This window comes from Gossypium hirsutum, chromosome A09 (assembly GCF_007990345.1).
Source record: "Gossypium hirsutum isolate 1008001.06 chromosome A09, Gossypium_hirsutum_v2.1, whole genome shotgun sequence".
In the NCBI taxonomy this organism is placed as follows: Eukaryota; Viridiplantae; Streptophyta; class Magnoliopsida; order Malvales; family Malvaceae; genus Gossypium; species Gossypium hirsutum.
The window spans coordinates 62,935,551-62,959,423 of NC_053432.1; the positions used below are offsets into that span (position 1 = coordinate 62,935,551).

General features: G+C 33.7%; 2 protein-coding genes and 1 long non-coding RNA gene across 4 annotated transcripts; 1 reads left to right on the forward strand and 2 right to left on the reverse strand.

Moving 5' to 3' along the window:
* Positions 1-224: 224 nt before the first annotated feature.
* On the reverse strand, positions 225-1,061 carry LOC121203025 (late embryogenesis abundant protein D-7-like). Of its 2 annotated transcripts, XM_041076390.1 has the most exons (3): positions 872-1,014; positions 746-784; positions 225-679 (listed from the first exon to the last, which is right to left on the reverse strand). In XM_041076390.1, exons 1-3 carry the CDS (start codon positions 923-925, stop codon positions 389-391), a joined length of 384 nt encoding a protein of 127 aa, XP_040932324.1. In that variant the 5' UTR covers positions 926-1,014; the 3' UTR covers positions 225-388. The 2 variants fall into 2 exon arrangements, with proteins under 2 accessions (XP_040932324.1, XP_040932323.1); XM_041076389.1 differs by having other exon boundaries at positions 225-784; positions 872-1,061.
* Positions 1,062-1,298: 237 nt separating this feature from the next.
* LOC121206107 (uncharacterized) lies at positions 1,299-6,433 on the forward strand. Its single transcript, XR_005901086.1, has 2 exons — positions 1,299-1,653; positions 1,912-6,433. It is a non-coding gene; the product is annotated as an uncharacterized lncRNA (long non-coding RNA).
* Positions 6,434-22,520: 16,087 nt separating this feature from the next.
* LOC121206022 (uncharacterized) lies at positions 22,521-23,648 on the reverse strand. The gene is made up of 2 exons (XM_041076185.1): positions 22,871-23,648; positions 22,521-22,771 (listed from the first exon to the last, which is right to left on the reverse strand). Exons 1-2 carry the CDS (start codon positions 23,646-23,648, stop codon positions 22,521-22,523), a joined length of 1,029 nt encoding a protein of 342 aa, XP_040932119.1.
* Between the last annotated feature and the right edge of the window lie 225 nt (positions 23,649-23,873).

Genomic DNA, 23,873 nt, shown 5'->3' on the forward strand with positions numbered 1-23,873 from the left:
CTTCTATCACCGTGTCTCGTTTGAAGTAACAACCAGATTGATGGCATCTTAGGACAAACAACTAATTATATATAATACCCAGAAGGCAGCTCCTGCTCCCGCTCTCACCTATAATCCCTTTCTCACCTGTCCTCCCTGCTCTATACTAGAGAGGCCGCATCTCCACACGGTCAAACAGATTGAGAAAAAAATAAAATAGTAAAAAGACATTTTTATTAAAATTATTTTTTAAAAAGTGAAAAAGTAAATTTTTTATTATTAAAAAAAAAGCTGAAACAACAAAGTAAGACAATGCTCATAACAACGAAGCGTTTGCAACCGTACGTTATCTAAAACCACTCACGTACAAATTGCAACTGTTATTAATATCTTAACTCTACATGCTACCCTAATCCTTCCTAGTAATAGTAGCCGGATAATTATGTTCATCCTCATCGGCATCCGCCATTCCAAAGGTATGTTTCACCGCATCAGTCGCACCTTGTGCCGCGTTCCTCACTTTCTCCCCCGCCTGCTGCAGTATCCCTCCGCTTGTCTCCGTCTCCTTAGTTTCCTCCGCCTTCCCTCTAGCAGCTCCCGCCGTCTGTTTTGTCTTGTCGTTGGTTGTCTCGGCGGCTCCTCTGGTCTTCTGCTTCGCTGCTTCTGTTGTCTCCATTGTCTTCTGCTTCGCTGCTTCTGCGGTCTCCATTGTCTTCTGCTTCGCTGCTTCTGCGGTCTCCATTGTCTTCTGCTTCGCTGCTTCTGCTTTCTCCTTCATGCTCTCCTTCATTTGCTCACCTTTTTCCTACCATAAAAGAACATAATGTTAAAGAAAATCTGGTAATGAAAAAGAAAATGGAAGGACGAAAGTGGTAATTAATAATATTCTTACATGAGCTCGGCCTTCAGCTCGACCAGCTTTGTAACTCTGTTCATGAGACGCCATTTTCTTTTCTTTTTGCTTCGAATTGTGTAACTGTTTGTTGGGGAGTTTACTATTGCATGTGTGGTTTCTATTTATAGGGAACTTTGGGACATTATGGATGAAACACGCGTCTTGTTTTATGACACGTGTGCTGGACGTGCTTGCCATGCAGTGCTATACACTTGTAGTATGGATAAATAAAATGTGTTCTTGTTTTTGCAGGATTTTGTTTGATTACTCAGCCTATGATGCTTCGACGCGTGGCAGATATAGCTATATGACAACCACGTGTTGGTTATAGAAAGCTCTCACATTTATATGGATTAGATTTTTTTTTATAGAGTAAAATGACTGGGCTCTTTATAAATAGAATAAAACCAATACCCAAATTAACATTTGAGCTCAGGTCCGACTGCCAAAACAAACAAAACAAATTAAGTTGGGCTTCCCTAATAGGTAGCCCGTTTTTGAGAAATGATGATAAAAGACAATAAAGAATAAAAAATAGAAAAAACAAAAGGAAATCAACAGAAAATCCTCCAGTCACATCTAACAGCCTGACCATTTAATGCTTTACTCGTCTTTTCACGTCCCAACAGCCATGCCTTTACAGATAGCCGTTCCCTAAGATATCAATTCCTTGCTACCCTTAACTACGCCCTACTGCTTGTCCATTCATCTTCAATCTAGCGATTCTCTCCATCTTCCCTCTGAGTCTGCAACTCTCTGAACGTCGTCTTCCCTCCCAGGTATGAGCCCTCCCTTCTCTCCAACGCTTCTTTTGCTAGATTATGGGCTTGAATGTTCTTCGTTCTATGGATAAACTTGAAAGTAAAGTCTTGAACCCTGGATTTTCTGGTCTGTATGTCATAAATAATCGCCCCAAGAACCGACTTATCCATTTCTTTCGATTGACATTTTTGAATGACTGTTCTCGAGTCCCCCTCTATTGTTACTGTTGTTAACCCCATTTCTATTACTAACTTAATGGTATCTAATCCTGCGAGGGCTTCTGCTGTAAACGGGGTGGGGGTATCCTCATGTGTAACTGACTTTGAGGCTTTTAAGCTCCCGTTTGGTCTCAAACGACTATACCTGAGGCAGATCTAGCATTTCTTTTGTCAAAAGCGGCATCAAACTGAACTGTGGTACCCTCCGTCGCCCCAGTATAACTGTTGTCCCTTTTGGAAGAAGACGTAAATGTTTTCATTCGGATCCCCTCCAGTTCTGCTATGTAACTACTAACTTTCCTTGCTAAATCCCTAACTGGTATGATTTTCTTTTCATGTACAAGCTAATTTCGAGAACTCCAAACGCACCATAGCACACAACAAAAGGATCGACATTGCTTGTGACACCCCTAATCTGACCCTAGTCGAAAAGTGATTTCGGGACCATGAAATCGAGTTTTATAAATAATTGAAAGTTATATTCTATGTTCATGAGGTGAGTAAATGCATGTGTAAAAATTTCAAGCATTAATTTTGCCATTTGTATGTGAAATTCTGAAACGGGACTTATGTGAAACATTGGTAAAATAGGATGGTAAAAATATAAAGTGATCTAATAGAGCATGTATTCAAAAATGTGGACTTGCATGTCAATTAAACCATTTTTGAATGTAAATGGCCGGCCAACACATGCATGTAACAATGTGTTCTCTTGTCTCCATTTTTAATTGGTGGGAATTATGTATAATAATAAATTTATATTAGTGGTGGTGATAAAAACAAAGTCCCATCATCTTTTTTTCATCTTGCCGAAACCATAAGGAAAGGAAAAAGAAAAATGGAAGGAAGAACACCTAAGGCATTCGGCCATCTTGTGTTGGGGAATTAAGGTATGATTTCATATGTTTTTCTTTGGATTTTGAGAAATTTAAATTGGTTTTAAAGCTCCTAAAATGACCCATGTATGTGATTTTGTGTTTGTGATGCATGAAGCATTCGATCATGAGCTCAATAGGTTACATTGTGTATGTTTTGCTAATTTGTGAGGAGAAATGTTTCTAATTGAGTATAAACAAACTAAATTACTATATGTGGCTCAAATGAGCTTGAGTAGTCGGCTAATGAAGTTAGTTGAGTTATAATACTTGCTTAATAATGAAAAGAACATGAGCTTAATGTTCAAATAGCATTCGGCTTTGTTCAAATAGCATTCGGCTTTGGACTAAGTTAAATTAGTTAGGAAATGAGTTCCAAGATAGTGAATTATGTGTTAAAAGAGGGATTTAGGTTGTATATACGTGTTTAGATTGAAAACAAGAGGCTATGTTAGCTAATTGAGGGATTCAGCCATAGTATTATAGTAAATAATAATTTGAACAAGGGTTTTAATTATATGATAGGTTTTCGGATATGGTTGATTGGATAATAAATTGGTGTGGGTGTTTTGAATGAGATATGTACAATTATAAGTTAAATTTAAGGTTTGTTAAATTTGTCCTTATCATTGCCGAATGAGTTCAATGGCTAAAGAAAATTATTAAGTGCTTAGTTAATGTGCATTCGGTCATTTAGGATGAGTATACATTTGATAATGTTTTGATACTTTGAAATGGAATTTAATTATTAATTAGTTATAAGCTTGTTGAATTTTGAGATATAATTGGGAGTAAATTTGATATGAGCATATTTTGTTAATGACATATTGATAAATGTTGAGTTACGATACCATGATATTAAGCTTAAAGGCATTCGATCATGAGGTGGATTAAGGTGAACTAAATGATATTCGGCAATGGTACTTTTTACATGAGGAATTCGGTGTTAATTGTATTAAATAAGGTTTTTGTTTCTTGTTAAATTGGATGTATCTTGTTGTATGAGTGCTTGAACAAACTATGATTAAATTATGCTTGATACTAATGCCGAATATGAGAATGTTGTACTTGAAAAATGTAGGTGAACATGACAAGTGTATTCGGCTTAGGGCATAAAGGATATGAAAATTTGGTATTTATTTTTGATTGTGTGTGTATGACCATGGATAATTGGCTGCACAAATATTATAAATACATGATGTATGTTAAATTTATTAAGCTACAAAACATTATACATGATCGGCCAAAGTAAATTATTTGAGTAAAGTATATCTTGATGGTACATTTCAGCTAGTATAAAATGTATATGGATGTCGTATGACTATGTTTAATTTGGGAAGTAAATTGTTTGATTTAGCTCAAGGGCCTAGAGGATCAAAGTTGGATAAGGGAAAGGAAAAAGTGATCGAATAGCCGTCGTAATCGTTCGGCATCTTCCGAGATAAGTTTTAAGTGATTAAACGTTGAGTAAATTCAATCATAATAGGACATAATGAGTTGATTTAATAAGATATGATGTGGCCATGATATGTCTTAAACTCAAATGGTAAGTTCATAAGTGTTTGGACTTGGAAATTTAAGAGCAAATTGTAATAATTTGCTTAAGACAGCAGCAGTAACGTGATTTTATAAAATCACTATAAATTGTTGGTGTGGAATTATAGGCTGAATAAAATATGTATTCAAAGCTTAATTAGTCTAGTTTCTTATAAAAGAGACCGTGTAAGCAAAGAAATTTTCTATAAAGAGATATTGGAAGTTGTGTGAAACAGTGTCAGAATGACTTCGAAATCCCCTGTTCTGTTTTTAGAAAATCTTTATAATTTGTACAAAAATGGTTATAAGATAAAATTTATATGCTTAGACTCCTTAATGAGTCTAGTTTCAAATGAAATCAAATAGAAGAACATATTTTGAATTCTGTACAATGAGAAATTTGATTCGTAGTGAAGAGTGGTCAGATTAGTCAAACAGTGAAACATGGAAAACTTTAAGAAAAATTTGATATTGATTGGCCAAACTTAAAATTTTGAAAATTTTATGGATGGAAGATATATGAGTCTATATTCAGGGAAAATTAATGGTAATTGATTTTCAATTTTTTAGCTCCAGTTATAAATAATTTAGTGACTATTGCTCAGGAAAACAGCTTGTAGTGAACATGTGAATTTGTTGTAAACATTGATTAAACTATTTGAGTTGCTTATAAGCTATTGTTGAAATTGATGTACAAGATAAATATATATGTATGTGGTAAAGCCGAATGGCTAATGTGAAATATGTATGAGATATGTATATGTGGTAAAGCCGAATGGCTAATGCGAAATACATATGAGATATGTATATGTGGTAAAGCCGAATGGCTATGAGATATGTATATGTGGTAAAGCCGAATGGCTAATATGAAATATGTATAAGATATGTATATGTGGTAAAGTCGAATGGCTAATGTGAAATACATATGAGATATGTATATGTGGTAAAGCCGAATGGCTATGAGATATGTATATGTGGTAAAGCCGAATGGCTAATGTGAAATATGTATGATATATGTATATGTGGTAAAGCCGAATGGCTAATGTGAAATATGTATGAGACATGTATATGTGGTAAAGCCGAATGGCTAATGTGAAATATGTATGAGATATGTATATGTGGTAAAGCCGAATGGCTAATGTGAAATACATTTGAGATATGTATATGTGGTAAAGCCGAATGGCTAATGTGAAATATGTATGAGATATGTATATGTGGTAAAGCCGAATGGCTAGTGTGAAATATGTATGAGTAGTAAAGCCGAATGGCTAGTGTGAACTATGTAGGAGATGTGTGTATATTGTGGCCGAATGACCAAATGTGAAAGGTGTGTATTATTAGATATTTGATGAGGCAAATGAATTACAAATATGACAGTCGATGTGAATGTTGTAACATGTGATTAAATGTACATGAAATTTGGAAATATATTCCGGGTAAGACTCGATGACTACGTGTGGAGATTTTGTCCGGGTAAGACCCGATAACTACGTGGGGACTATTCGAGCTAAAGGTTTCGCTGAAGATTCGAGTAAAGCATAAGATTATACGACTTCACAGTAACAATTGGTAATAAATACGTTCAATCCGTTAAATTGGTCAGGTATGTATTTTGAGATTATATTTAAGCTTGATTTGGGCTAAATCACAAGGTCGTTATGTGATGCATATGTGAGTAAAGCAATAAGACTGTTCTATGATTATTGTGCGTTTGGTCAACGTGGAAAGTTAGGTGAAAACATGTAATGTACCTATGTTTATAAGAGATCACTATCAAGTGAGAATTTATCTGCCTATTATATATGATGAGATGTGCATATTCGGTAAAGGGATGGTATGCCCGAAGGAAGAGTGAAATAAAGATACGAACAACTATGTTATAATTTGATTGTTATCTGTTAACACTGCTTAAAACTTACTAAGCATTGTAATGCTTACTCCGTTTACTTTGTTTCTTCTGTTTTATAGATCTCATTTGGAAGCTACAGGCTCGGGGATCGTCAGCAACTAGTCACACTATCACTATCCATTGATTGTTACTGTTATGTTTTGAATTATTCTATGGTATGTAAAGAATAGATCAGTGGCCGAAGAATATTTTGGTTAATGTATATAAGCCATGCGAAAATGGCATCTTTTGAATGTGTACTTATAGAAGTTAAATTGTATCCCTGACTGTCTTTAGTATTTACCTAAAGGAATGTTCTTTATAAAAAATATATATATTCGAAATTTTTACTGTTCTGATATGAGTTTCAAGTCCGGTAATGCCCCTTTACCTATTCCGGCGACGGATACGGGGTAGGGGTGTTACATTTTATTGGTATCAGAGTTACGGTTTAGTCGATTCTAGGACTAACGTAGCACGCGTGAGTCTATTTATACATGCCATAAAGTGATAAAGTGATAGTGTGATGATTTTTGACTATTAAAATGTGTTTGTTGTATTGAATTTTGATCCCGATCGAGCTGTAGCAAGCTTCTGACTATGAGAATTTGCGATATAACTTCACTTGGATATGCTTAAATTATTAAGTTGATCAGGTACGTATCATGTACTCGTATTTGAATTTTGATTTGGATTGAATTATAAGGGTATAAGTGATGCAATTTTGAAAGAGTGTTACGACTATAAATGTGATCTTTGTATGTGGCTATGGAACTGAAAGTTGAATGGTCGATAAGCATGTTGTGTTTGTATTCAAGTAATGTAAATAATATACTAATGTGTATTGTTATATATGTATATGTACATGAGAATTGAGAGTTATATAGCCGGGCTAAGTCCCGAAGAGCATTCGTGCTGATGTTATGTCCGGGCTAAGTCCCGAAGAGCATTCGTGCTGGTGTTATGTCCGGGCTAAGTCTCGGAGAGCATTCGTGTTAGAGTTATATCAGGGTTAAGTTCCGAAGAGCATTCGTACTGGTGTTATATCCGGGCTAGGTCCCGAAGAGCAATCATGCTGGTGATGTGTATTCGGGCCTTCGTGCCTAGTAGGCTTCGTGCCGGTAATTTGAGCAAAGTTTAAGTGTTCATTACTATACGAATTCAAATTTAAATGAAAGGATATGTTTAAAAGTGTACATACATGATGTTTATAGACTTGGTTAAGTCATTTCAATGTGTAACAACAAATGAATAGGGGCACTATATGTGCAAATGATCAGAGGCACTGAGAGTGCGAGTTCTTCAACCGAGCATTATGTGTGCGAGATCGGTCAGTAGACATTAAGTGAGTAAAACAAGATTCATGTAAGACCTCGTATGGAACGAAGGCATTGACTTAAGATGGTGGATATGTTGTTAAGAAATGAATTCATGTTATAAATGTGTTACAGATTTAGTTTATGGAATGCTTGGTATATGAAGTCATATGTGCTATTGCTAAATGACCCCTATTTTTGTTAATCATGTTCAAGAAATTATGTTGATTAAGTTCGACATCTGAAAGTCTGTAAGAATTTTTGATGAATGCTGATAATTTTGGATATATGGGTTATGTGCTAAAATAAATCCCATGCCGGTATACTATATGAGGCTTTATGCCAAATCGATTGTATACGGGTATCGTTAACGGTGATTGAATGTGCTAAATGAATTCAATGTTCAGGTATGTGGAAGTTGATTTTTTGTTGGAAATAGGTTAAGTTGAATAGTGAGATATGATGGAGTTATAAAGGATATTTATTGGGGTGTTTGAGTATATGTGTACTTTCGGTCAGGTTACAGCTTATACATGAATGAAAATGTGGGTTACAAATATGTGGGTTGATGATGTGAATTATACATGTTAATATGTGCTTAATATGTGTTTGAAATGCATTTGTGAATTAAATTAAGTGATTATTGCTTATGAAATCAAGAAAATGAGATATATGTGCATACTTGTAGAAATGTTTATGTATTTGTTTTAAGATAAGAAAATGATTTTATAGATTGATGCGAAATCAGTAATGAATTACAATTGCTATCGATGAGCTAATATTTATATGGATATAATTCAATAAGAGGACGTTATCCTAAACTATGCATCGGTAGAAATTTTCGGGGACGAAAATCCCTAAAGGGGGGAGAGTTGTGACACCCCTAATCTGACCCTAGTCGAAAAGTGGTTTCGGAACCACGAAACCGAGTTTTATAAATAATTGAAAGTTATATATGTTCATGAGGTAAGTAAATGCATGTGTAAAAATTTCAAGCATTAATTTTGCCATTTGTATGTGAAATTCTGAAACGGGACTTATGTGAAACATTGGTAAAATAGGATGGTAAAAATATAAAGTGATCTAATAGAGCATGTATTCAAAAATGTGGACTTGCATGTCAATTAGACCATTTTTGAATGTAAATGGCCGGCCAACACATGCATGTAACAATGTGTTCTCTTGTCTCCATTTTTAATTGGTGGGAATTATGTATAATAATAAATTTATATTAGTGGTGGTGATAAAAACAAAGTCACATCATCTTTTTTTCATCTTGCCGAAACCATAAGGAAAGGAAAAAGAAAAATGGAAGGAAGAACACCTAAGGCATTCGGCCATCATGTGTTGGGAATTAAGGTATGATTTCATATGTTTTTCTTTGGATTTTGAGAAATTTAAATTGGTTTTAAAGCTCCTAAAATGACCCATGTATGTGATTTTGTGTTTGTGATGCATGAAGCATTCGATCATGAGTTCAATAGGTTACATTGTGTATGTTTTGCTAATTTGTGAGGAGAAATGTTTCTAATTGAGTATAAACAAACTAAATTACTATATGTGGCTCAAATGAGCTTGAGTAGTCGGCTAATGAAGTTAGTTGAGTTATAATACTTGCTTAATAATGAAAAGAACATGAGCTTAATGCTCAAATAGCATTCGGCTTTGGACTAAGTTAAATTAGTTAGGAAATGAGTTCCAAGATAGTGAATTATGTGTTAAAAGAGGGATTTAGGTTGTATATACGTGTTTAGATTGAAAACAAGAGGCTATGTTAGCTAATTGAGGGATTCGGCCATAGTATTAAAGTGAATAATAATTTGAACAAGGGTTTTAATTGTATGATAGGTTTTCGGATATGGTTGATTGGATAATAAATTGGTGTGGGTGTTTTGAATGAGATATGTCCAATTATAAGTTAAATTTAAGGTTTGTTAAATTTGTCCTTATCATTGCCGAATGAGTTTAATGGCTAAAGAAAATTGTTAAGTGCTTAGTTAATGTGCATTCGGTCATTTAGGATGAGTATACATTTGATAATGTTTTGATACTTTGAAATGGAATTTAATTATTAATGAGTTATAAGCTTGTTGAATTTTGAGATGTAATTGGGAGTAAATTTGATATGAGCATATTTTGTTAATGACATATTGATAAATGTTGAGTTACGATACCATGATATTAAGCTTAAAGGCATTTGATCATGAGATGGATTAAGGTGAACTAAATGATATTCGGCAATGGTACTTTTTACATGAGGAATTCGGTGTTAATTGTATTAAATAAGGTTTTTGTTTCTTGTTAAATTGGATGTACCTTGTTGTATGAGTGCTTGAACAAACTATGATTAAATAGATGCATAGATTCAAGGTGGGAAGAATTGGCTATTATGCTTGATACTAATGCCGAATATGAGAATGTTGTACTTGAAAAATGTAGGTGAACATGACAAGTGTATTCGGCTTAGGGCATAAAGGATATGAAAATTTGGTATTTATTTTTGATTGTGTGTGTATGACCATGGATAATTGGCTGCACAAATATTATAAATACATAATGTATGTTAAATTTATTAAGCTACAAAACATTATACATGATCGGCCAAAGTAAATTATTTGAGTAAAGTATATCTTGATGGTACATTTCGGCTAGTATAAAATGTATATGGATGTCGTATGACTATGTTTAATTTGGGAAGTAAATTGTTTGATTTAGCTCAAGGGCCTAGAGGATCAAAGTTGGATAAGGGAAAGGAAAAAGTGATCGAATAGCCGTCGTAATCGTTCGGCATCTTCCGAGGTAAGTTTTAAGTGATTAAACGTTGAGTAAATTCAATCATAATAGGACATAATGAGTTGATTTAATAAGATATGATGTGGCCATGATATGTCTTAAACTCAAATGGTAAGTTCATAAGTGTTTGGACTTGGAAATTTAAGAGTAAATTGTAATAATTTACTTAGGACAGCAGCAGTAACGTGATTTTAGAAAATCACTATAAATTGTTGGTGTGGAATTATAGGCTGAATAAAATATGTATTCAAAGTTTAATTAGTCTAGTTTCTTATAAAAGAGACCATGTAAGCAAAGAAATTTCCTATAAAGAGATATTGGAAGTTGTGTGAGACAGTGTCAGAATGACTCCGAAATCCCCTATTCTGTTTTTAGAAAATCTTTATAATTTGTAAAAAAATGTTTATAAGATAAAATTTATATGCTTAGACTCCTTAATGAGTCTAGTTTCAAATGAAATCAAATAGAACATATTTTGAATTCTGTATAATGAGAAATTTGATTCGTAGTGAAGAGTGGTCAGATTAGTCAAACAGTGAAACAGGGGAAACTTTAAGAAAAATCTGGTATTGATTGGCCAAACCTAAAATTCTGAAAATTTTATGGATGGAAGATATATGAGTCTATATTCAGGGAAAATTAACGGCAATTGATTTTCAATTTTGTAGCTCAAGTTATAAATAATTTAGTGACTATTGCTCAGAAAAATAGCTTGTAGTGAACATGTGAATTTGTTGTAAACATTGATGAAACTATTTGAGTTGCTTATAAGCTATCGCTGAAATTGATGTACAAGATAAATATATATGTATATGTGGTAAAGCCGAATGGCTAATGTGAAATATGTATGAGATATGTATATGTGGTAAAGCCGAATGGCTAATGTGAAATACATATGAGATATGTATATGTGGTAATGCCGAATGGCTATGAGATATGTATATGTGGTAAAGCCGAATGGCTAATGTGAAATATGTATGAGATATGTATATGTGGTAAAGCCGAATGGCTAATGTGAAATATGTATGAGATATGTATATGTGGTAAAGCCGAATGGCTAATGTGAAATATGTATGAGATATGTATATGTGGTAAAGCCGAATGGCTAGTGTGAAATATGTATGAGATATGTATGTGTGGTAAAGCCGAATGGCTAATGTGAACTATGTAGGAGATGTGTGTATATTGTGGCCGAATGACCAAATGTGAAAGGTGTGTATTATTAGATATTTGATGAGGCAAATGAATTACAAATATGACAGTCGATGTGAATGTTGTAACATGTGATTAAATGTACATGAAACTTGGAAATATATTCCGGGTAAGACCCGATGACTACGTGTGGAGATTTTGTCCGGGTAAGACCCGATAACTACGTGTGGGGACTATTCGAGCTAAAGGTTTCGTTGAAGATTCGAGTAAAGCATAAGATTATACGATTTCACAGTAACAATTGGTAATAAATACGTTCAATGCGTTAAGTTGGTCAGGTATGTATTTTGAGATTATATTTAAGCTTGATTTGGACTAAATCACAAGGTCGTTATGTGACGCATATGTGAGTAAAGCAATAAGACTGTTCTATGATTATTGTGCGTTTGGTCAATGTGGAAAGTTAGGTGAAAACATGTAATGTACCTATGTTTATAAGAGATCACTATCAAGTGAGAATTTATCTGCCTATTATATATGATGAGATGTGCATATTCGGTAAAGGGATGGTATGCCCGAAGGAATAGTGAAATAAAGATACGAACAATTATGTTATAATTTGATTGTTATCTGTTAACACTGCTTAAAACTTACTAAGCATTGTAATGCTTACTCCGTTTACTTTGTTTCCTCTGTTTTATAGATCTCATTTGGAAGCTACAGGCTCGGGGATCGTCAGCAACTAGTCACACTATCACTATCCACTGCTTGTTACTATTATGTTTTGAATTATTCTATGGTATGTAAAGAATAGACCAGTGGCCGAAGAATATTTTGGTTAATGTATATAAGCCACGCGAAAATGACATCTTTTGAATGTGTACTTATAGAAGTTAAATTGTATCCCTGACTGTCTTTAGTATTTACCTAAAGGAATGTTCTTTATAAAAAATATATATATATTCGAAATTTTTACTGTTCTGATATGAGTTTCAAGTCCGATAATGCCCCTTTACCTATTCCGGCGATGGATACGGGGTAGGGGTGTTACATTGCTCCATTGTACTCCTTTCAAAAACCCAGATAAGCCACTCCTAGAAACTTTGATTATCATGATCAATGGTCCAAGAGAGATTAATGAGATTCCATATTTAACTGATTGCAGGACAAAATCTAAAGATATGGTTACTGTCTTTGTAATACCTTGAAAATTTTTACAGTAAGATATTATCCTTGATATAGTAAAATATGGAAATAAAGTGACATAAAGGGAAATTTTGAGTTATGTCAATATTAAGAAGTATATTATGATATATTAATTCAAGAAAGGACTAAATTGTAAAAGTGAGAAAAGTTTTGTTGCAGAAGAGTAAATACTCAAAATTTAAGGGGTTAAGTATAAATATGAAAAAGTTGAAGGACCAATAGTGTAAATATTTTAAGAGTGGAATGATCTAGAAACTAAAGAAAATGGATGAATTAGGACCAAATTGAATAGGTGAAGAACTATGAGGGACTAAATTGCAATTTTATCAAAATTAAATGATGACTCAAGGATGGAATTTTAAAAGATAATAAAGGGAAAAATGGTCAATTGGAAGAGAGAGAAATCTAGAAAGTAATGATGATGTTGATGATATTTTATGATTATTTAATTAGATATATATTATTTTAATGAGATATTTTATTATTATTTTATTATTAATAATTTAGTATAAAAGGAAGGAAAGATGAAGAATTTTCATCATCTTTCCATGCATGCAGCCAACGTTAGAAGAGAAGGAAAAGAAAGAAATTTTCTTTTCTTTACAATTTGGTCCTTCCACCAAAAATTCACCATTTCCACCTAGAAATCAAAAGAATTTCCATTGCTACTAAGAGAGAGAAATGTTAAGGAGACCATGGGGAGTTAGAATATCAAGTTGGATTCAAGAAATAGAAGCTGGAGGAGAGATAAAATCAAGTTAAAGATTAGTATCAATAGAACAAGGTAAGTATATCAAGATTTCAATATGTTTTTAAGTTTGTTATTATTGATAAAACATGGATATAATGTTATAGTAGAGTTTTCTTACATAAGGTCTTATGTTCTTGATATGTTAGTGAAGAGAAAATAAGAGAAAGTGATGAGAAATGGTGTAGAAAAAGAAAATAAGGATGTTATAACATGGTAATTAATATCTTGTACTAAAACAGTTTTGGACAGCAGCAGTAGTCTAAGTTTGAAAAATAATTAAAAATTATATAAATCTAATTATAAAATGAATAAAATATGAAATTAAAGCTTATTAAGTCTAGTTTCTTATAGAAGAAATGATGTAAGAAATGGAACTGTAAATCATGAGATATGATGAATTTTGTGAGACAAGGTCAGAATGATTTCGGGTTTCCCTGTTCTGAATTTGTAAAATCATAAAAAAATGGATAAAAATAATTAGGGGCTTAAATTTATATTTTTAGAATCCTGAATGCGTCTATTTTCAATATAAACAAACATTAACATCATTAGAATTCTGTACGAGGAGATAATTAATTTTTAGTAAAGAAGGGTCAGAACTGTCAGACAGCACAACAGGGGTAACTTTAAAGAATAAACTGTACTTATTGGCTAAACCAAAAATTCTGAAAATTTTATGGTAAGAATATATATGAGTCTAGTTTCAGAGAAAATTAGCGGATATTAATTTGGAGTTCTATAGCTCCAGATATAAATAATTTAGTGACTATGACACAGATGGACAGCTTGAATATTCATAAAAGTAAATAATAAAAATTATGGATAATGTTACTTACAAGTGTGTTATCTACATTAAGGATGTGGAATGGAGAGGAGGAGGAGGGGAAATATGTATGAATATTCATCTAGCATGGCTAATTTGCATATTTTAGGCTCAGGGACTAAATTGAATAAAAGTAAAACTTTATAGGCAATTTTGTAAAAATGTCAGAAATGACCAAATTGCATGAAATGGATTATTTTATTATTTAAATTACAAATTTGAATGAAATTATTAATTTAGTTCAAGATCGGGGGAAAACATGTTTTAGGGATTAAATTGAAAAGTGTTGAAATTATAGAAAATTCTGATATTTTATAGAATTCATGGACTGTTATCAATATATATGAGAATAATAGCTGGAAATAAGGATTAAATTGCAAGAATTTTATTTTCCTGACCCTAAGGACGAAATCATCATTAATTAAAAGTTTAGGAGCAAAATGGTAATTTTACCTAGAGCATTAATTAAATGCATTAGAATATGAAATGAATGAAAATGATGATCAAATTTATTTATAAAGATCCGGACGACTCAAATATGAGACTTGATCGTGGAAAAGAAAAGATATCGGATTAATGAAATTATAAACACAAACAAGCAATGAGGTAAGTTTGTGTAACTTGAATTGTATTTTAAATACTTGAAATATGTGATTATGTGATGAAAATATGATTTGAATGTTCAATTCATGATATTTGATAAAATATTGATAATACTCGATATAAATTGAAAATAAATCCCGGTTGAATGAAAGGAAAATTCGATGGATCTCTGAAAAGGAATTGACGGTAAAAAGGATCTAGCCCGGACGGGTGATCCTATCCTGATATAGCCCTCCCGAAGAATACGTGTAAATGGATTTAGCCCGGACGGGTAATCCAAATTAGGGTCTGAATTTAGCCTGGACTGGTAATTCAGATCCAAGCTCATTAGAGTAATTGTCGTTGCAGGGGATTTAGCCTGGACTGGTAATCCCGACAATACTCTATGAGTTTATATTATAGGGGATTTAGCCTGGACTGGTAATCCCACTGTAAGGATGAGGTTCGCGGGAGTGTGCTCTCTGATATGAAATGTGTAAGACCATGGTAGAAAGATACCATGGCAACCTGATATGAAATGTGTAAGACCATGGTTGAAAGATACCATGGCAGCCTGATATGAAACGTGTAAGACCATGGCTGAAAGATACCATGGCAGCCTGATATGAAACGTGTAAGACCATGGTTGAAAGATACCATGACAACATGACGGGAAATAAATAAGACCATGGTTGAAAGATACCATGGCAGTGTGACATGAAATGAATAAGACCATGGTTGAAAGATACCATGGCAACATGACAGAAAATGAGTAAGACCATAGTTGAAAGGCACTATGGCATCATGTCAAAGATAAATAAAACCGTGGATGGGAGACCCTATGACATCTGTTGAACAATTGATATTCAGGTAATATGTATCAAATGACGAATGGTTATATGAAATAATTATAAAGATAGATAAACGAAATAAGTATAAGTACATGGAATATAATTTATGTTAAGTTTGATATAAACTATTACCGGAATAAATATACATAAAATATATGGAAATGATAGAGCATGAAATATTGATATAATGAAATGAATGATATATGCTTATGAAGAAACGGTAAGTATTTAATTTTTTTTAGTGATCTGTAAATGGTAGTAATGCTCCGAAACCCTGTTCTGGCAGCGGATACAGGTTAGGGGTGTTACAGTCTTCCTCTTCGAGTCTGCAACGAGGGCACCGAGCATTCTCTGTTACTTTTTTGGATCTTAGATTTACTAGGGAAGGGATGTAGTTCCATGAAATTCGCCAAACTAGTATCTTTATTTTACCCAGTAGTTGTAAATCCCATAATTTTCTATAGAAGTTTCTTATTTTGGGCTGTAATGTAGTTTATAGGCGCTTCTTACTAAGAACTCCCCTGAACGTTCCTCTTTCCACACCTGAAAGTCAGCATGTTCTGTCTCTGCCAAAGGAATCTTCAAAATTTTTTGCGCTATGCCCGATTAAAAGGTATTGTTAATCAGGTCTCGCTTCCAAGTCCTACTAGTATTATTGATTAAATCTGAAACTAATAGGACATCGTTGTTTGTCTCTCTACCTTGTCTACTAATGGCTTCACATCCAAGAATCCAGCGATCAGTCTAGACATCAATCTCGATTCCTTGACTGACTCTCCAATACAGCCCATCCTGAATGAGCCCTCGTGCTGCCCAGATGCTCTTCCAGGTATATGAAGGTAACCAGCCCAACTGTGCGTTTAAAAAATTTGATTGCGGATAATATTTGGCTTTAAAAACTCTGGCTAATAATGAACTCGGATTATTAATAAGGCGCCAGCCCTGCTTGGCTAATAACGCAACATTAAATTGGAAAAAATTTCGAAAACCCATACCTCCAACTTCTTTTAAAGAACACATATTTCTCCATAAACACCAATGAATTCATTTCTTTCCACGTCCTTTTTGCCACCAAAACTTGGCTACAGTGGCTTCCATTTCATCACATAATGTCTTCGGTAATAAAAAACAGACCATTAAGTAAGTCGGTATCGCTTGTAAAACTACTTTAATAAATATTTCCTTTCCACCTAGAGATAGTAATCTCGTACTCCAATTATCAATCCGCTGTTTCATTCTGTCCTTCAATGCTTGAAAAAATTCTTTTTTCCTTCTTCCAACTAAACTTGGCAGTCCTAAATACCTTTCTAATTCATTGGAGCTGCGGATTCCCAATTGGGTGATCACCATTTGCCTAACTTCCTCAGATATGTTGTTGCTAAAAAATACTGCTGATTTTTCAAAGTTTACGCACTGACCTGAACTATTTTTATATTCACAAAATCTACTTGATTGCGCTTACTCCCCTTCTTATTGCTTCTTTAAACATTATGCAGTCATCAGCAAATAGTAAATGAGACACCCTAGGGCCACTTCTACTAGCTTTGACACCTTTTATAACTCCTTCACTAATAGCCATTCGCATTAGACCTGATAGACCCTCCCCACATATCAGAAATAAAAAAGGGCTTAATGGATTTTCTTGCCTAAGTCCTTTTGTTGGATAAAATATATCTCATTTATTACCATTAACCATTACTGAATAAGAAACACTAGAGATAAATTTCATAATAGATTCAATCCATTTTTGAGCAAAACCTATTCTACTCATAATTTCTTGAATAAAATTCCATTCTACTCTATCGTAGGCCTTACTCATATCTAACTTGACGGCCATAAATCCCTTCTTCCCCCCTCTCTTCTGTTTCATTGAATGTAAAATTTCATAGGCCACTAGTGCATTATCTGTTATGAGTCTCCCTGGCACAAATGCGCTCTATGCTTCATCAATACATTTATCAATGACTCCTCTAAATCTATTTGCAATCACCTTTGCCACAATTTTATAAATAACATTACAGAGACTAATTGGCCGAAAATGAGTCAAATTAGAAGGATTAATAATCTTTGGAATAAGCACAATCTGAGTTGCATTAATAGAACTAACCTCTATCTTTCCATTCAGAAGATTTAGGCAAAAGGAAACAAAATCACTCCCAACGATATCCCAGCATCTTTGGTAAAAAAGGGTTGGAAATCCATCTTCCCCTAGTGCCTTTGTGGACCCCATCTCAAACAAAGCTCCCCAAATTTCCTCTTCCTCGTAAGGCACTGAGAGCTTACTATTATCTTCATCAAAGATACAACGTTTAATACCCGAAAAAACATGTTCATTAAAAGCAATCCTCCAAGCTTTGAATAAATTCTCAAAATACACCCGTACAATGTCTTCCATTTCCCAAACGTCTTCCGTGAACTCTCCATTGTCATTATGTAGCTTCTTAATCTAGTTTTTTCTTCTCCTTTGTGTTGCATGACTGTGAAAAAAAGCTGTGTTTTTATCGCCAAGTTGCAACCAGTTTAACCGAGCCCTCTGTTCCCAGTAATATTCTTTCTTTTCAATTTCAAAGTTTAGCTGAATTTTTGTGTCAATCATGTCAGCTAAATTCTTATCATCCCTTTCAGCTTCTACTAATTCTGATAATTTCTTTGTTAACATCTCCTTCTTCCAATTTCTATTTGTTCGTATATGTCTCGCCCATCTTTTCAGTCTGATTATCAAAAACTCGAGCTTTTGTGAAAGATGTAACACCCCCTACCCGTATTCCAAGCCTAGAATAGGGTACGAGATATTACCGAACTTAATATGATCAATCATGTAAAAATCAGCCATAAAATTTCTTCTAAATTAAAAACTTTCATACATATGTTTAACGTCCATTATATGGGCCTATGGGGCCCAAAACATACATTCAGGGTGGTTCGGGACCAAACCGTAAACATATGAAACTTTTGCAATACTTAGAAAATTTTCAAGCTTTGGAGAGTCACACGCCCGTGTTTTCAACCCGTGTAACTCTCTGTTTATAACTTCACCATCCTTGTTAGTCGTACACTTCATATAAATAAAAAGAAACGTGTATGGGCTCAATTCTCATTAAATTTCTCGTATATATACACAATTTCACGTCATGTAATCATACAACATATATCAGCCATATCTCTGTAATCTAAATATATTTTTATAACAACTTATTTTGATTTCATAATGTTTCATATTTAAGCTTAAATAACCAAAGTATTTGAAATATCATCTTTATGAAAATAGTACACATGAGGTATATAATTCCATAATTATGAATAAACACATTTATCAAACATTTTCCATATTCATATATCAATGTCTCATGTCTCCATATATCAATAACTGTCATTTTCATGAATTCCGAGTTCAATTTCATAATTATTTGTCTCGTGTTCAATTTATTCCATGTCGGAACTTTATTCATTAATACGTTTGAATTATCAATACATATGGACAGTACATTCAAGATGAGCAATTATATAATCACAAATGAATTCATTTATCAACCAAGTTCTATACTTATATCTTATCAACTCGTACTTCCTATATTACATAATTCCATGTAACACTTACCAAACTTTGTCAAATTAGTGAACGTCTTACGGAATTGAGCACTTCGTTTACTCGATGCCATAGTTCAACTATGGTCTTACACATCTTCATATATCGATGTCATAGCCCAGCTATGGTCTTACACGTAATCACACATCACATATCGATGCCACAGCCCAGTTATGGTCTTACAAGAATCGCATATCTCACTGATGCCATATCCCAGATATGATCTTATACGGAAATCACTTGTCACTTGTAGCCGAAGCTACCACATTCACTGATCAGGTAGCCAGAGCTACCATTTTTCACTGATCAGGTAGTCGGAGCTACCACTTTTCACTGATCAGGTAGCAGAAGCTACCACTTTTCACTGATCAGGTAGCCGAAGCTACCACTTTTCACTTGTCATTTGTCCTTGATCAGATAAGTGTAGCCGAAGCTATCACTTATCACTTTCACTTGTCCTTGATCAGATAAGTGTAGCCGAAGCTATCACTTATCACTTGTTGCCGTGGTCCAACCATGGTCTTTTCCTTCAATTCATCTTGTCACTGAACTGAAATGCTCAATTTTATCATTTATTATATTTTCATGCTTTTACATTATTCACGATTTTATCATCAATACATATGAAATAACACATCATGAAATTCATAAAATTAACAAATAATCACTAAAATTTAGCCATATAAACTCACAAGTTCAAATTTTGTATTATAACGATAATCATAATTTCATAATAAATATTCCAAATAAAACATTATATCATTTCTAATCCAATACTTATCGATTATAATCGGGCATGTGTTTAATTTATACACGAGTCATTCACATATTTTTCCTCCTCCTCCTCTCCATCCACATCCTTAGTATAAATAACACACTTGTAAGTAACCTTATCCATAATTTTCACTAATTACTTATGTGAATATTCAAGCTACCCACCCGTGTCATAGTCACTAAATTATTTATATCTAAAGCTACGGAACTCAAAATTAAGATCCACTAATTTTTCCTAAAACTAGACTCACATATCTTCTTACCATAAAAATTTCATAATTTTTGGTTGGGCCAATTAATACAGTTTATTCATTGAAGTCTCCCCCATTCTGCTGTCTGATGGTTCCGACCCTTCTTCACTAAAAATTAATTATCTCCTCTTACAAGATTCTAATGATGTTCTCGTTTGTTTTTCTTGAAAATAGACTCATTAAGAATTCTAAAAATATAAATTTAAGCCCTAGTTATTTTTACCCAATTTTATATGATTTTATAAAGTCAGAAAAGGGTAACCTGAAATCATTCTGACCTTATCTCACAAAATTTATCATATCTCATGATTTACAATTCCATTGCTTACATCATTTCTTCTATAAGAAACTAAACTCAATAAGCTTTAATTTCATATTCTATTCATCCTCTAATTCCATTTCTACAATTTTTGGTGATTTTTCAAAGTTAGACTACTGCTGATGTCCAAAACAGTTTTAGTGCAAAATGTTGATTTCTATTTTGCCCCAAATTTCACAATTCATACAATTCAGTCCTTTCTCAATTAACCCCTCAATTAAGATAATTTTCTCAATTAATATTTTTCCTAGACATTATAACTTATTTCATAACTATTGAAATTCAGAATTTTCACATAAAACTCTAACTTCAAACTCTTTTACAATTAGGTCCCAAATATTCACTTTCTATTCAATTCTTTCAATAAAATCAGCATATAAACAATTTAAAGCTCTAATTCCATGCCAAATCATCATATAATTCCACCACATATTCATAGAAACTTTCAATTTCTTTCATAGAATCAAAAACTAATTAGTTCAACAAGTGGACCTAGTTGTAAAAGTCACAAAAACACAAAAAATTCAAGAAATAATCAAGAATTAAACTTACTTGAAATAAAACTATGAAAAACCAGCTTAAGGGAACTCTTCCATGGTGTTTTTTCTGATGAGAATGCAGAAAAATAAAGAGAAATCTAGATAATTCCACTTTAGTCCTAGCTTTATTAAGTAAATTTTGCAATTTTCCAATTTTTCCCTTAATTCTCCTTATTTTCTTGCTGATTTCATGCCATTGCCGTCCAGCCCAAAGAGACCTTGGGTCTATTTGCCTTTTAAACCCTCTTTCTTTTATCATTTAAGCTATTTAATCATTTCCCACAATTTTGCATTTAATACAATGTAGTTCTTTTTGTTCAATTAACTATCAGAACTTTAAAATTTCTTGACGAAACTTTAATACTGACTTATTAACACTCTATAAATATTTATAAAAATATTTATGGCTCGATTTAAAATTCTCGAGGTCTCGATACCTCGTTTTCGATTCTAATTATTTTAATATTTATTTTTAGTACACTATTCACTACTTCAAAATTTTTCCTAACTTCACATTTAACTTATACTCACTAAATTAATAATATTTCCTACTCATTTGTCGGATTTAGTGATCTCAAATTACTGTTCTGACACCACTGAAAATTAGGCTGTTACACTTTTCTCCTACTGCCCTTCCCCAAAGGTTTTTAACTTTTTCATTAAATGAGTCTTCTAAAGTCCACCATGCGTCAAATTTGAAATTAACTTCTCTTCTCTTGACCACTTCTTGACTAGTCTCAATCAATACAGGGCAATGATCTAAAAAAGAATTAACCAGATGTTGGACTACCACTTCAGGAAATAAAGCCATCCAACTTGTATTAGCAACCCCCCTATTGAGTCGTTCTCGACTATTTGTCTCAGGTAGATTCCCCCTCTCCCAAGTAAACCACCTCCCCGAAAAGCTCACATCATTTAGTTGACATTCCTCAACGTCTTTCGGAACAGTTCTATCCTTTTTTCTTCTCTAGGTAAGCCTCCCTATTTTTCAAAGCCATACATAATTTCATTAAAGTCCCCGCAAACAAACCATGGGGTATCTTCATCGTGGTTAAGAGTTTTTAGTACAGCCCAAGAGTTTTCTCTATCTCGAGCATAAGGTGTACCATAAAAGCCCGTAAGACGCCACTTTGCCCCTGATTTCTGTGTCATCCACGATCACACCAATGTGTCTCTTTGAAAAACTTTTAAGTGTTATCTCAGTATCATTTTTCCATGCCATACACAAGCCTCCTCTCGTTCCATCCGAATTGACCTCAATTCCATTTGCAAAGCCACAACTTCTTCGAACTCTCTCCATTTGGAACTACAAAGTTTAGTCTCTATAAAGAAGACTAATTGGGGATTAAAAGTCTTTAGCGAGTGCCAAAGTCTTCTAATTGTTCGAGGTCTCCCCAAACCCCGAACATTCCAACTTAAAATTTTCATTGCATTCGGTTGGCTTGCCTTTTGGCAGCCGCCAATAATATTAGATTGCATTCCTCCCATTTCCTATTTCTGGACAGCACCTTACTGTTATCTTCATTTTCGTTGGAATTATCATATTCAACTCTAGATCTTTTCTTCCCTTCCTCTCCTACTAATGTTGGGTCCTCCAAATCATGTTCCATGGATTCATGAAATTGTTTTGACAAAACCTCTGTCACCCTTTGATTAGAACCTGACGAACTCCCTTCTAAATTAAAACCAAGAACTGGATTCACAAGTTTTATGCATCTTCTTTTATTTTCCACCCTCCAGTACCCACTTCCTCCTCCTTTAATACGTCACCCACCTTCGCCCACTTTCCCCTCCCCATCATCTCTTAACCATATGCTATTCATTACTAACATTCTACGGGTCTGAGCTCGTAATGACAAATCCCATCCCATTTCAACTACTTCCACCCATAGTGCCATCTTTGTTTCACAAAAGGAATCGCTATGACCTAATCTTCCGCAGAAAAAACAAAATAACGATAATCGCTCATACTTGAAAGTAACATATGACCTTCTTCCAGAAAACAAAATCTGCTTCTTCCTTTTTAAAGGACGCCTTACATCAATTTGTACTCTGATCCTCATAAAATTCCTATTCTCTTTGCCCAGATTAGAGCCATCATATTTTAGAAAAACCCCTAAAAAATTCCCCATTTGAACAGCCAAGCTCTCAAAAAATAACCCAATGGGGACATCATGTATTTGAACCCAAAACGGCGTCATAACTAAGGGTACTTGTAATGGATCCTCTCCCCAATTCAATTTATAAAGAAGTAGCAAATAGTTGTTGAAGGTCCAAGGAGATCCCTTAATAACTCTTTCCATATCCATAATATGAAAAAATTGGAACAAATACATTTTCTCTCCCATATCTCGGATCTGAACGCCCCAAACTGGATGCCACAAATTAACCAAAGTACTCCTCATTGCTGGAAAATGGATGACACTAGCGGTTAGGAAACAACCCACAAGTTGAAAAATCTCCCCCCTTCCTTCTCTGTTATGATCTGGTTGTATTTGAAAAACTTCATCTTCTTCATCATTAATTGAGGGTTGAGCCAGTTCGTTTTCCATCTTTGCAGGTACTATCATGAACTATACCTTCTATCAACAGTATGCAGAAGGTCACAACCAATGAACGCCTCCTCCACAAAACAAAACCAAGAAACGAAAAAAATAAAACCCTAAACACCTTGTCAGAGTGACAGACAGTAGCGTGCCAAGGACGACAGACCAATTCTTTTCTATTATTATTTTTAATTTTTATATGGATTAGATATTTAATTATATTAAAAAATG

Bases quoted from the DNA above. Each gene is read 5' to 3' on its own strand.
- LOC121203025 (XM_041076389.1), bottom strand. From the start codon at position 925: ATGGCGTCTCATGAACAGAGTTACAAAGCTGGTCGAGCTGAAGGCCGA. The intron at 785-871 runs GTAAGAATATTA...CTTTTATGGTAG, and splicing joins GAGCTGAAGGCCGAGCTCAT to GAAAAAGGTGAGCAAATGAA.
- LOC121206022 (XM_041076185.1), bottom strand. From the start codon at position 23,648: ATGGAAAACGAACTGGCTCAACCCTCAATTAATGATGAAGAAGATGAA. The intron at 22,772-22,870 runs GTGGGTGACGTA...GTTTTAATTTAG, and splicing joins GGAGGGGAAAGTGGGCGAAG to AAGGGAGTTCGTCAGGTTCT.